This window comes from Paroedura picta, chromosome 8 (genome assembly GCF_049243985.1).
Source record: "Paroedura picta isolate Pp20150507F chromosome 8, Ppicta_v3.0, whole genome shotgun sequence".
Classification (NCBI taxonomy): domain Eukaryota; kingdom Metazoa; phylum Chordata; class Lepidosauria; order Squamata; family Gekkonidae; genus Paroedura; species Paroedura picta.
The window spans coordinates 42,290,812-42,304,751 of NC_135376.1; the positions used below are offsets into that span (position 1 = coordinate 42,290,812).

At 43.5% G+C, this 13,940-nt stretch overlaps 1 protein-coding gene across 1 annotated transcript in view; it reads right to left on the reverse strand.

The window, feature by feature from the left end:
- Window positions 1–4,549: 4,549 nt before the first annotated feature.
- ARHGEF4 (Rho guanine nucleotide exchange factor 4) overlaps window positions 4,550–13,940 on the reverse strand; it is a 203,429-nt gene continuing 194,038 nt past the window's right edge. The window contains exons 13-16 of the mRNA XM_077349355.1: window positions 12,696–12,827; window positions 9,918–10,161; window positions 8,715–8,792; window positions 4,550–6,248 (exon numbers count right to left, since the gene is read on the reverse strand). Of these exons, the coding sequence (XP_077205470.1) occupies window positions 6,091–6,248; window positions 8,715–8,792; window positions 9,918–10,161; window positions 12,696–12,827 (612 nt within the window). The 3' untranslated portion in view covers window positions 4,550–6,090. The remainder of the gene's footprint in view (window positions 6,249–8,714; window positions 8,793–9,917; window positions 10,162–12,695; window positions 12,828–13,940) is intronic.

The following is a 13,940-nucleotide window of genomic DNA, read 5'->3' on the forward strand; positions in this document are numbered from 1 at the left end:
ATGGAGACTACTGATTACCTGCCTCTTGCTCAGTCTCCTTTGCTAATTCCCCCAACTAGTTAGGATACTGTCTATTTGGGTAAAGATGGAACTGCATAGGCTTGTACTGGTCATGTCTTACCTCCAATGAGTTGTGGCTTGCTGCCCCAACAAATCAGCATTGCTTTAAACCCATTGCTATTCTCTTCAAAAGAGAACCAATATGGCTTGTTGCTTGCCTAGTACAATTACCTACTTCTAACGAGATAAAAATTCCACATATTGTTCTGATGCAGGGTTCCAGGTAACATTACTGCGCAGAAGTGTCATCAAAGGCCGTGTTCTTGCATAGAGGTTTGAGTTCCTTTGTGTAGAACCCTAAAGTTGTCTTCAGAACCTTTGTCCTCAGTTAAATTTTTCAGTCGCAGCAAATTGGGTGTGGGCAAACCCAGTTGAAGCATGAGGGACAGAGTTGCTTCCCTTCCAGTGGAATCAGAAATTTAAAGAAGTGAGCAAACAAAGACTCTGATTTATGTAGCAGGCCAGTGTCGAAGGCTGGTTTGCTCCACAGACTTGTATGAGAGGCAAGGCCTTACTTACTACCAAATAGGAAAATTATTCCTAATGTATCTGTGACAGGAGTCTGCTGTGATGTGTGCTGAAGCACAGGAACAAACCTTAAGTATTAAATCTCTTCTTGGTGATTTGAAAATGTGATCACATAGTCTGAGGTAGTGGCTGGCCCAGAGCTTCAGGCAAAGTTAGGATCCCCAGACTCCTCCAGTATGAATCTGGGATTCCAGCACTAGCTATCAGTATTTCACATTAGTGTGGTTCATACAATGCATTTGTGATAACATGAGAATCTGGTGTATGCTGTTTGAAATCAAGGCTTGTCATTAAGAATTCTTGCAGAATAATATGTATCACGTTCAATGTGGTGCAGGTGAGTATAACAATGTGGGTTAATTATCTGTGTCACTGTTGTTAACAAGCTCGGCTCTCTAAATACATGAACTCTAGTATAGTACAAATACAGCTTGCATCAACCTAATGCACCCGTTCAGATTTCATGCAATGATTACTTAACAGTGAAACAATATAGGGCAACATGAAAGAAGCACTAGTGAAGTACAGTACTGCCCATTCACCCATTTTGGGGACCCTCTTAGGTCCCTTCACCACCCTGAAAGTCAACTTGGCCACTTCCCTGCTCACTATACTGGTTCTGGTCCTAATAGAAATCCCTGGAGAATCCCTCCTTCCTCTATCATGTCTGTTTACTCTTCCTCCTCAGTTTCAATCCCTGAGGGCCTGTCGCCTATTGTGGGTCTGCTAAGTTTACTTGGAAGCTGGATCATTAAGAAGACTGCTATTCCCAGGGTCTATAGTCCATCTGGAGTGTGTTTTGAACCTAGTGATAATAGTCACCAAACCACTTGACTTTTAAAGGTGTAATGTGGCTCTAGACCAGCCTTTTTCAAGCTTTTCACTGTGAAGGAGCCCCTGAGATCAATTTTCAAGCTTCAAGGACCCCCAGAAAAGTCAGCTGGCCAAGCCTCCCTGCCATACCCTCAGAAGTGACATCATCACTTGCATCCTTTACCCTCCTCTTGCTTTACGATTAGGATGGCGGCTTCAGCTAAGGTAGGTTGGAAAGAAGGGCAGGAGCTGAGAAGCTCGGACTCCCCCATACCACACCATAACCAACTCCCCCCTCCCCACAACCCCAAGGAGCCCTCCAGGTGGAGGTGGCCAGTTCCCTAGCTTGTGACCAAGTCCATTAAGGCAGGAAGCGAAAGGCTGTGAACACCCAGGGATCTGTGGACTCCTAGCTGGGAATCCCTGCTTTAGGCTCAATGTGGCTCAAACCACTTTAAAACAGATATATGGTTAAAATGTCAGAGCTTCTGATGAAGAAGGAACAGACCAGAAGGGAAACAGATTAACCCAGAAGAAAGGGGGTGGGCAGCAGACATTTCTCCTAGAACATCGCCTGGAGGTTATGCCAAGTTCCCTTGGTATGCTACCCTCCCCAGGCATTTCCCTGGCTAATATGTCCCCAGTATTTGTGGATGCAGGGCTGGTAATGATATAACATCTGTATGGGGGTACAAAAATTTATCCCTTCCACAACAACAGCAAATGGTGTGTTCTCGTGCTGCTGCATCCCCACTTTGCCCCTTTTGTCATTGCATCAACTGGTAGCATAACAGTGACTTCCCGAGACTTGCCCCCATCACTTACTTTCTTTCTCTAGCCACACTACAACATTATCATGGCTTGGCAGGGAAAGCTCTTTAAAGGTCTGTTGCAAGCCTTGGGTGCTTTTGAAAACAGATTCCAGCTCTGTGTCCCTCCCAACGTGGTGGCAGAAGAAGTGTCCCTACAAAATTCCTCCTCAGCCACTCTGTGGATTATACAAACGCCAGTTCTGTTCTGAAGTGTGGCTTCAGGGCCCTCAGGAAGTTGAATGCTGGCCAAGGGTAGCTGCACTGAAGAAAGCATCCCAAGGGGCTTGTCTTTTGAAAGTTGCAACAGTAGCAAACACAGCATGATGGGCTTTGTCAGATCTGTCAGCTTCTAATTCTTAATATAGAATCCTGTCAACCAGCTAATGGAGCCCAGAGAGCACACCTGCCTCTATATCTGGTTAGTTAATGGACGTGTTAAAGGGTCTGCTTCTAGCCAAGGAAATGCTCATGCGATTCCCACCTGTCATTTTGCGCCAAATTAACTGAGGCCCAGTTAAGAGACGTGTGTGTGTGTGTATCACTTGGTTTCTCACCCCTTGGCATCTTGTAGCTAAATGTGTTAACTGAAATGCTGTGTTTTAGTAAATGACTTGGGTTTTTTTAAATACATCATTTGCTTGGCAAGTCATCCCTGGGTGCTGCTTTTGCCAAGTACTAGCCATTTCCACACAAGTTCCTCAGTTCCCCAGGTACAGTGCCGTTGGGAAGCAGCCTGCCTCCCCATAAGATTGTGGTGTATTCATGCACCTCTCAGGGCTTCTCTGGCTTCTCTGCTGTTTCTTAAACCTGCTTTGCTGCAGAGTTCTGGGGAAGATCACAGTTAAGCCTGAGAGGTTGCTGTGTGGCAGGGAAGTTTGGATTTTCCTGCTCACAGAGCAATCATTTTACCTGACCCCATCCCCATAGTAGCCATTTCTTCCCTCTACCAACAAGGACTTTTTTGTTCTAAAAAGACTGGCAACTACCAGCTCAGCTACTGGGCTGGAGCCTGTACGAGGCAAAAGTTGGGAAACTGTGGCTGAGCTGTTCTGCTTGGGCTCATATCCTCCCTACACACACATACACACACACCGCATCCTTCGAGAATCAGAACAGCTCCTCTGTATGGCTATTTCTATCACAAAGGCCAGAATGATGGGGACATGCAGTAAGCAGGGTAAAGAAGGGGTGCATGGCCCCCCTTCCTGCCCATGTGATTGCTGCTGTTTCCACAGCTTGGTTGTAGTGGTTAGGAGTGCAGGCTTCTAATCTGGTAAGCCAGGCTTGATTTTCCGCTCCTCCCCCACATGCAGCCAGCTGGGTGACCTTGGGCTCACCACAGCACTGATAAAGCTGTTCCGACCAAGCAATAATATCAGCTCCACTTACCTCTCCAGGTGTCCGTTGTGGAGAGAGGAAAGGGAAGACAATTGTAAGCCACTTTGAAACTCCTTCTGGTACAGAAAAAGCAGCATATAAGAACGAACTCTTCTTCTTCTGTTTTGTTCCCCCATGTGGAAGCAGCTACAGTGGTCTTTATTGTTAAATACTTAAGTTGTAATGAGCATTTGAGATCTCTCACTCTCCATGCCAACTGCTTGTAATATTTACCACAATAAACTTTGTTTTGGATTTCGCTCTACCAGGATTTCAGTATGCCATCCAAGCTTATAGAGGAACTTTGCCAATTTGTCAACAGACCTCTTAATTGCTGTCTGTGAGGGACCCACTTTTAAGGTTGCCAACCTCCTCCTCTTACAATTGATGTCCAGATGACTGGAGATCAGTTCCCTTGGGGAAATGGCTGCTTTGGAGGTGGACTTTAGGGCAGGGGTAGTCAACCTGTGGTCCTCCAGATGTCCATGGACTGCAATTCCCGTGAGCCCGTGCCAGCATTTGCTGGCAGGGGCTCATGGGAATTGCAATCCAGGGACATCTGGAGGACCACAGGTTGACTACCCCTGCTCTAGGGCATTGTACCTCACTGTAGTCCCTGTCTTCCCCAGGCTCCACCCCTAAAATCTCCAGGTATTTCCTAACCCAGAGCTGGCAGATTGGGAGGTATTCCTTTATACCAAGGATAGGATTTAAGCCAGCAGCCCCTTTAGCACAGATGTGAGAAGCAGCAGAAGGAAGACTTCTTCCACACCCTCAGACTAAAGCTGTGTCATTTTTGGGACAAACTGGACTCTGACAAAGATCTAGTATACACGTCTCCCTCTGACCATACATGATAACAAGTCTTGTCCTCTGCTCAACCGCGGCCCACTTTCCAACTAGGGTGACCAAGTTAAAGATGGTATAGCTGTTTTTAACAGACAGACAAACTAAATAAGTCACTTTTACAAGTTTCTTTATGAAATTAAATGTAGCCCCCACCCATGGGGGGAAAAGATAGTGCAAGAATGAATCTGTACATGCTTCTGGATTCAGGTGACCGGTCTTTGGCCAACTATCGTTGGACACTGCATCGCTTTCCTTCAGACTGCTGAGTGCTCACTTCTCTGCAGTAGTCTCATACAAGAGTAAGTTGGGGTTTGCCTTCCAACTTCACAGTACCAGGAATCCCCAAATTAGGGGATCCAGTCAGTTATGGCTTCTAACTATGTCACTATTATAAGGCAAATCTCTTTTTTTTCCTGTATCTAATCAAGGATTAAATGAGTATTCCTGCCCGTAATTTTGAAGTGCAGGTGCTCAAATGCTACCCACCTACACAAATTTAGGAGCTCTGTGTTCCAATCTTTCTTGTAGCACCCTTGCCTCCTCTGCAGGCATCTGCATGGGCGGCACAGTATCCAGTAATACTGATTGTTATGAGTGTCTGCTACATCTGAAATTCATCTTTAGACACTTCTGCATGGCATATCTTTAGGTGTTTAGGCTTACAAATGTTGGTCTTTTGTCAGGAGAAAAATAAACAGGCATCAAGTTAACATCTGACAAGACTGATTACAAACTTTTACAAAATACAGTTATCTGCACTTTTACCATAAATAAACATTAAAAACATTGAGAAATCTGTCATTGGCCAGAAACTATGGCAAAGTGTTGGTAGAGAGTAAAAGTAATCTGAAGTTATTTTAGGCACATTTCCCCCTAACACCCTCCCCCCCCATACATTAACTCAACTAAATTGTAGAAGTCTCTGTTGTTAGTCATGCTTTGGGGTCCGTATTTGATGTTCTGGCTCATTGTGGATAGTTTTGTCTTCAGCTAAGGATGCTTAAAGGTTATGAATGTCATCTGGGTGCCAGGCAGAGATGTTCTGTTCTTCAAGATTTCCATGAATAGTGGGACTGGAAGAGTCAAAAAAGGGGGGGGGGAATTGCTCACCCCAGCAAAGTGCATGAACAGCAGCAATGTTGACCAGCTGTTCTGAGCAAACACCAAGCACGGAATGGGCACTGCTCATTTGCTCACCCTTTCTGCCTGGCTGAAACAGAAAGCAAACACAATTCCTAAGGGGAGGCACAGCCCAAGAACTGAGGAAGTTGAAAAAAGGGAAGCGAAGGGAAAGGAAGGAAGTTCAGTCTCGTGCTTTCTCTTCTGGGTGTTCAAAAAGATGACTTGTTTTCAAAAAGGACTTGTTTTCAAAAAGGAAGAGAGCATGAGAGAGAGAGAGAGAGAGAGAGAGAGAGAGAGAGAGAGAGAGAGAGAGAGAGAGAGAGAGACGCACACACAAACAACAAAATATGGTCCATGTCATCCTCTACACTTGATCCCATTCAGTCTGGCAAGAGAAACGAGGAAATAAAGGGTAGGTGCTATCCCTCTGAAAGCCAAGAAGGGGGAGCTAGTGCTTAGTTTTACAGGGCTTGGTGCGTAAAGTGCTTTCTCAGAAGATCTTCAGGCACAGGATACAAGCGGCTTCTGACTATTTTCGAAATGGTGCCAGCCTGCTGATGTTCTGCCAGAAGTTTGAAGGCTTGCGCTTGGGCTCGGCCAGCATGAAGACTTGCTGCTGGGGGAGGTTTGTAGGCAAGGTAGGATGCTTCTGGCGCATCAGGAAGTCATAGTACGTCCTGGTGACCACTGTTAAAACAATGAAGTGAGCACACTGTGACATGGATAAGGCATATCCTTCACACTGGTTTGGTGGAAGTGACGCTCTACAGGACTGCTACTATTTTACCTCTTAAACTCTAACACAACAGACTCTCCCCTACCACCACCTTTTACTCTTTCAGACTGTGTTGGCCAATCTGGAGTAAAATGTATTAACAGGTGAAGATTTCAGTTTGCACGTATCACTTTTAACAGTGGCCACTGGATTGCCTTGGCAGTGCTGACGTGATCTTGGGAAAACAACCCACTCCAAACCAATCGAGTGAAGTACATTACTAGGATAGACTGGGGCTAGTCATATCACACAATTGATAATTCCAGTAGGCCTGAAGTAGAACAGCAAGACTTAAATTCCAGATTCATCTTAGAGGTTAACAAGATTTTCAGGACAACATGGAGGCAAAGATCCATTTCTCAACTACAAGGAACAAAGGGAGCTTTGACCCTTAAAAGCTTCTACCCTCAGGGGAAAAAAATTATCTTTAAGATACTACTGGACTCAAATTTTGATCATAAAATGGACTTGACCATGAAATTGGAGGTATTATTATTGCAGGTGGTTTAAATAGTTGATTTCCCCTATTATTATTGCTTATTTTATTACTTTGTTTTGAAACGTGTCAATATTTTAATCTATTTTCTAACGGCCTATGACTTAATGCAAATAAAAGGACTATGACCATGACTACATTTTATGTTATTGTGTTTCCACAGAATGCGGTTCCCTATTGTTGCGGTGGCTTCTGATACCACCCAGCAGCTACAAGACTTCCCCAATGGGAGGTTTCCCTACACCTTCCCTGCAACATTCCCCCAGAAGTCACCATCTTCCCCTCAATGTGTCATTGGGGCTCTTAAACACTAGCAATTGAATACTGTTATAATATTGCAACAATCTGTGTATGAAGTTTGCTGAATTCCTAGCTTTGTTTTTTATAAGTAAATGTCTATCCTCTTCCAATGCAGAGATATGCATACTATATCCCCCATTATATTGGCAAACAAGTGGGCCAAAGCGTTGCTTTTAAAAATTGAAAGCTAAAATTCACAGAACCTGCTAGATTGTTATGCCATTATAATAAAATTCATGTCCCATGTTGGGGGAAATGGCTACCATGTAGGCAGGAGCAGGAGAATCCAAATTTTCCCATTTCCCAATATCATTGATTCTAGGGCAAATTCTCCATGTGAAAAAGTCTGATTATGCTTTGATATTCATATCTGAAATATCATAGATCAGCACTGTGGTTTCAGAGGTCTGGAGCATCTGTTTCAGAATGTAGTTTCTGTTCTTCCATTTCCACCAGACCAAAATGCTTCCGTTCACCATGCTTTTAATTAATGGCTTCTCTTTTAAATTCTGTTTTTATCTAGAAAGTATTATTTTAAGTGGTCTGTTTTTATGGTTTTTATGGTCTATGTTTTTATGCTAGGCTGGGTTTTTAATGCTGGACTTAACACCTTTTAACATTTTGTTTATTGTTTCTATTTTGTAAACTGCCTCAGGAAGGTTCCTGAAGAGGGGGCCAACACATTTCCTAAATACAATAAATCAGTGCAAACTGTGTTGTCTGCATAGTCCAAATGTGAGGCAGAAGGGCTTGTATGTACATTCCCTCCCAGGCTGGCGATGCTGCTTTCTGAATGTTGCCAGTCATGAGGAGGGAGTGCACACAGAGACCCTTCTTCCATGTGTAAGTGAAGCTGGAGATAGCAGGGGGGGGGGTATGCTCGTGTCCACTCTTCCTCCCCATGTGTTCAAAAAATGCATAGAGAGACTGTGTGTACAGGGCTAATTGGGGAGCTCACTGGCACTTGTATTGGGCATCTGACCATCATATGACAATGGATTCCCCAGCCAATTTGTCTCTTATGTTTTGTAAAGGCCTATGGCTATATACACAGAGCCTCTTGTGGCGCAGAGGGGTAAGGCAGCTGTCTGAAAGCTTTGCCCATGAGGCTGGGAGTTCAATCCCAGCAGCCGGCTCAAGGTTGACTCAGCCTTCCATCCTTTCGAGGTCGGTAAAATGAGTACCCAGCTTGCTGCTGGGGGGTAAACGGTGATGACTGGGGAAGGCACTGGCAAACCTGTATTGAATCTGCCATGAAAACGCTGGAGGGCATCACCTCAAGGGTCAGACATGACTCAGTGCTTGCACAGGGGATACCTTTATGGCTATATACAAATAAATTCTACTACAAGGGTTCCCCTGCCAATAATGCACAGCCGGTGGCTCTGCTCTGATTACCTGGGTTAGGTCTGGCACTCACTTCACCTGCAGCCACAGAAGCCCATTGGTGCCTCTGCAGCAAGCTGTCCAAGCTAGACTGTGGCCTGCAGAACCTTATTCTTATTTTTCCATGCTGCTGTGCTATGACTTCAGGGGGTCAGGAAGTGTGTGAAGAAGAAGGAAGAAAACTATTGTGGCTTACCTTTTGGTTTTCCAGTCTGGTTTTGTTTGCTGGCATTAAGCATAGCTTGTTTCTTTTGAACTTCAGTGATGGAAAAACCTTGAGGATGAGAGAATTCATTAACCAACTGTTAGCTACACTTTTACCTCATATGGGGGTGGGGATCAAGCAGAAAATCCCAATTACTCCAGCATCCTGATTCTATGCATATTTCCTCAGAATTAAGTGCATGGAACAGGCTTTCAAATAAGCATGCAGAGCACTGCAGCCCAAGGGAGATGGTGGTTTTCAGATCTTAGCTAGCAAGAGGGAAAAAAGATGTAGGCATGGATCCACTGGAGAATTTTCACCCAAGGAATGTGGGGTGATTTTTGATGCACATATACCCCATGGCTGACTTCTGACTCCTCCTGTTGTTCCTGAGGGTCCCAGTACCGTGGGGGAGGGGGCATTCTGAACTACAGTGAGAGTGGGAAAGATGGCAGTCACAAGGATGAGAATTCTTTCTGCCCAAGGAAACCTACTAGTGAATTCAAGCCACAAACTGCAGTATAAAACCCAGTATTATTCTGGCTCAAACTCAACTAAAGCCAATAACACACAGTACACAAGCAGTGAAATCCACAATTACTCAATGGATCCATGCAGTAGCTGCCTCATACTATGTCTACATCATGAGCCTACTGTTTTCAAAAAGTTGTTCCTTGCCAGAGCAACCAAGACACTGTACAGGTAAAGCAACCGCTGTTCTGAGTTTACATTCTACAATGGAAAGTGTAATGGTAGCAGTGTAGTGGCAAAATTAGAGCATTAGCAGGATTAGGAACTTGGAGGGGAAAAGACATGTGGCAATAGAATGAAGGGAGGTAAGATTTGTACAAAAGGGTATGGAGACCTGGGTCTAAGGAAGTATCTTCATGAATGGGATGTGGGATGAAATGCTGATCCCAGAGCTAGAGCAGTATGTTGGAAATCATGATATGCTCTCAGATAGAATTAGTATATATCTCGGCAGCATTAAGTCTGTGTATTAATAAGGCTGCAAAGACTACACAGAACATACAGTTCAGCAGCAATACACAATACCCCACATACAATGCTTTATTAGCTACACCAATAATGAAGTGGGAGCATTTTGAAAATGTAGATGGGTGGGTACGATGTTTCAGGGGCACCATAGCTGGGCAGTACCACGAATAACCCTTGCCTCCTGGCTGTACTTACCCGTTTCCTGGTCAAGCTGAACCTGCTTCCTTTCATTCTCAAATGCCTTGAGCCAGCGCTGCTTCTGTTCGGGCTTTTTTGCACAGAACAAGTGGACTTCCTCTGTATCCTTACAGTGTAACTTGAACGCATTTTTAACAGTGACATTGAAGTCTTTGTCTTTGCCATCTTCTATGTCCAGGATCTCCATGTTGTCCATGCTGATTCGGCTCTTATAGTATAGGATATCACGTCGCAAGAGATCCTAAGAGAAGAAAAATCAGTGAGTCTTCACAGGGTTTTTTTGTTTTGTTTTGTTTTGTTTTGCCAGAAACAAACTTAGGGTACATATACACATTACAAACCAGTATTCAGTTTTTCTGACATAGATCTTTACATCAGAAAAATATATGAATGTGCCATCTGTATTTGTGGTTACAAGTAAGGAAAGGAGAGGCATCACATTACTAATATTAAAAGGGCTGCTCTAGTCTGCCCTACTGTCCTAGGACGGGTGGAAGAAAAGCATGTTGGAATTGGAGTCATCAAATGGATTATAGCAATTATACAAGAATTGCTTCTCACTCTTGGAATACTGTATGTAGGAATCTTTTGGTAACAAAGTGATCATTTGTGAGGGTAGACTAATCATGAACTTCAGTTTGCAAATCAGGGCATAATTCATGATGAACTTTGCTTTGTGGTTTGCTTCATATCCATCCTATGTAACATAGTGAACCAGTATTGTATACGGGTTAAAATGTTGGATTAGGACTAGGAAAACATGGGTTCAAATACCCAGCCTGCAATGAAGCTCAATAGCTGACTTTATTGGGGTCCTTTATGGGCCTGACCTGTCCCATAGGATTGCATAAACTGATGATTCTTCAAAGGTTAAATCAGCAGGACTCTGAAATGTCCTTACGTGTTCCTTAGACTGTAAAACTGCCCTTGTGGAATCCAGTTTTGATTCCTGGATAAGATTCTCCCATTTTCAGCATGCTGTCATGAAATCACACCAACCATCTGGTTATGCTGATTTTGTTTTAATTGATAGCTTTATTAGGTGATAGATGTATAATGCTCAGGCTTGGATTATGTGCTTGTTTCCACAGATGGAAGGATTTCTACCTGTGGAGCATGACTTTCTTCCATGGAGAAAGTTGCACTCCATGGGTGGTAGTTCTACCTTCTGTGGGAATACTCCAATGGATCCAAGCCAAAGCCTCATGTTTCAGTGTCCCTTGAACATTCTGGGAAGAGATATAAAAATTAAGTTAAGTCTTTACTACAGTCCTGTGAACTCCTTCAGTAGCCTTGCTGAGTTCTTTATATCCCACAAGAACCTTATGCAGTTCTGAAGAATGTTTACTTAGCTAATTTAATATACTAAATGTATTGAGAATAGCTGCCAGTTCCACCACATCCTCTCTGCTAAGTACTCTTGATTATGCAAGATTCCCATGGCAACTGAATGGATTCGATGCCTACTCTTGCATCATTTTCAGTCCCCTGGAACAAATCCATCCAGTGATCTTGCAGCAACTATTCCAGGTTCTATGAGCCTCATGGGTCCTCTAGATATTTCAACATAACTTCCCCAAAGCTTTGAAAAATAATGGTGGAGGAGCTTCAGGAGCCCCATGGTGCTCCCAGTGACATCATCAAGATTGTAATAGGGTTGTAAGCAATCAAAATCAGAAGAGCCTAACTTATTTGCCAGTCTATCAGCAACTTGCTTGGTTTATCTGAGCCTGAATGTGGTATAAGACAAGGAAGGGGGCTTGCTCACCAATAGTAGGTATCAGATCTCCTGATGGGATAATTAGTGAGTGTTAAACCCCAGTTAATTTAGAGGAGCATAAATAAGTGGTGAAAGTCCCACAAAAATATTCTCAACTTATATTTTATATAGCAGAAGACATTCCATACAATTAGCATCAGTTTCAGCCCAGTATCATCTGATGTAAGCATTAGAGTACTTGGGGTGGAGGCCCTTCTACCTTAAAACTAAAAACCATGTTGGCTTTTACATTTTTGTGTGAAGATACTTTCTACACAAATTGGCACTTGTTCCTTCCAACCAGTATTGTAAGATATATTTGAGTAGTGAATTTAGGATGCCCTACAGACTATGGTGCTTAATATGACTCACATTTCTTGTAAACATTTTGCTCATATATTGCAATGGTTGGAAATGGTGCTGCAGGAGGAGGGCATATGTTGTACACCGGCTTTTGGACTATATCACAAAGGGGGTAACATCCACCCACAATGTTATACGGATTGAAATGCTTTTTATTTTTTTTCCTTCTCTCATACTCTTGGGTTGACCTTCTATCATTACTTAGATATGCCTCTGAATGACAGGCATAAACATGTATATGTGCAGCTGAAAACACTTTTAGAATTCATGTGTTCATACAACCATAGAAATTGCACTGATATTTAGAAAGAACGTGGGCGGCAATTCTGACAAATTCTTTCAGTGGCTGTCTGTTATTGTATAAAAGCGAAATGTGTAACTTTCTTCCAGGACCACAGGAGATTTGTTCACAGCAGGGCTCTTTCTTTAACTGCCTGCTCAGAAATGCACAGAAGGCCAGCATGGAAGCAACTAAGGTCATGTAGGCAGATTTGCAATAATATATCCATCCTTTCCTTGATGGATATGAACAGAGATGCTTAGTCTAATGTTATCGCCTTCACACGCTGGGCTGCTCTTCTCTTTTGATCCAAATGCAAAGGACCTCCTCAGAAGGTGCAGATGCAGAGCTGGTGCTGGTTTGCTTAGCTTACCTTCTTGCAGTAGACAAGCTGATGATCAAAGAGGAAGAACATTCTCTGGTGGCTCTTGGCTTGAGGCTGGGAAATTTTAGTTAATTCTCCAGAATAGATGAGTTCAGAACTCTTGACAAGGACATCTTCACCCTGTCACTCACAACACAAGGGATGTGTCAGGTTCCCCACAACAAAGATGAGGATCAGAAATGATCTGGCTTACTGAAGGGATACTCTAGGGCTTAACAGCCATTTTCACCAACTTCCCAGCCTTGCACCATCATATTTCCTAGCTAAAATTCAAAGCACTCCGCACATATAAGCTAGCAATTACAGACTAATACCCTCATTTAGCTTTTAGCTTCTTTTCCTTGTTGTACCCTAGGCTTTAAATCGCCATCGTTCCTCCTAGGAATTTTCAAAAAAACTGTAGCATAAATAGCCATGTGTAGATGTGATGATCCTGGCCTGGTTGAAAAAGCTACTGACATTTTTTAAAGCATCAAGTTCCATTCTGAGAGACATTCCCACCAACTTTGCAAAGGAGTCTGTCCCTCTTTGACTGCTACCTTGGATGATGCACCTGCCTCTTAGAATTCAAATAACTCCAAGGGTAGAATGGTCCCTTATAGCTAATGGGTTGTGTTTCAAAGAAGAGAGGATCAAGGAGTCACCTTGGCCACCTCTCCTCCCACTGTAACCCCCAACTTGTGTAGCTTCTTGCTAATTTACCAAGTCAAAAGGGGCTGCTGTAGGAAAGGGAGGGTGGGAATGATTTACTGGCACCAGCACCGTAGGATGACTGTGGGATATAACTATTTTATGTGTTGAATTCCAGGTGACATGATTTCTGACCAACTGTCCTGAAAATATCTGAGCTGGCATTTTCTGTGCCTGTTCACTGACTTAAACATTATCACGTTTTATGTTGCTGGCAAGGAGACGTTTTAGTTTCAGATTTCCACCCCAATTCAACAGTGAAAATGCTTAAGAGTGCTGGTTTTAATAGGATTAAATGCATTTAATTCAGTGTTAAACTCTGGCCAATGTGTGGTCGCCTTAAGAGAAGGCATGCTCCCCCCCCCCCCCCCATTCAGCATGACTTGTGAACCTGCAAGGTAAAAGAGATTTCTCACCTCTGCCATGAGCTGATAGGTCTCACATTCTGCTTACTGGATCTTTAGCACTCAGCTTAGCAATGGTGAGACATATCACCTCAGGAGCTAATGTCCAAAACAGCATTAAAGCAGACAGACCCTAATT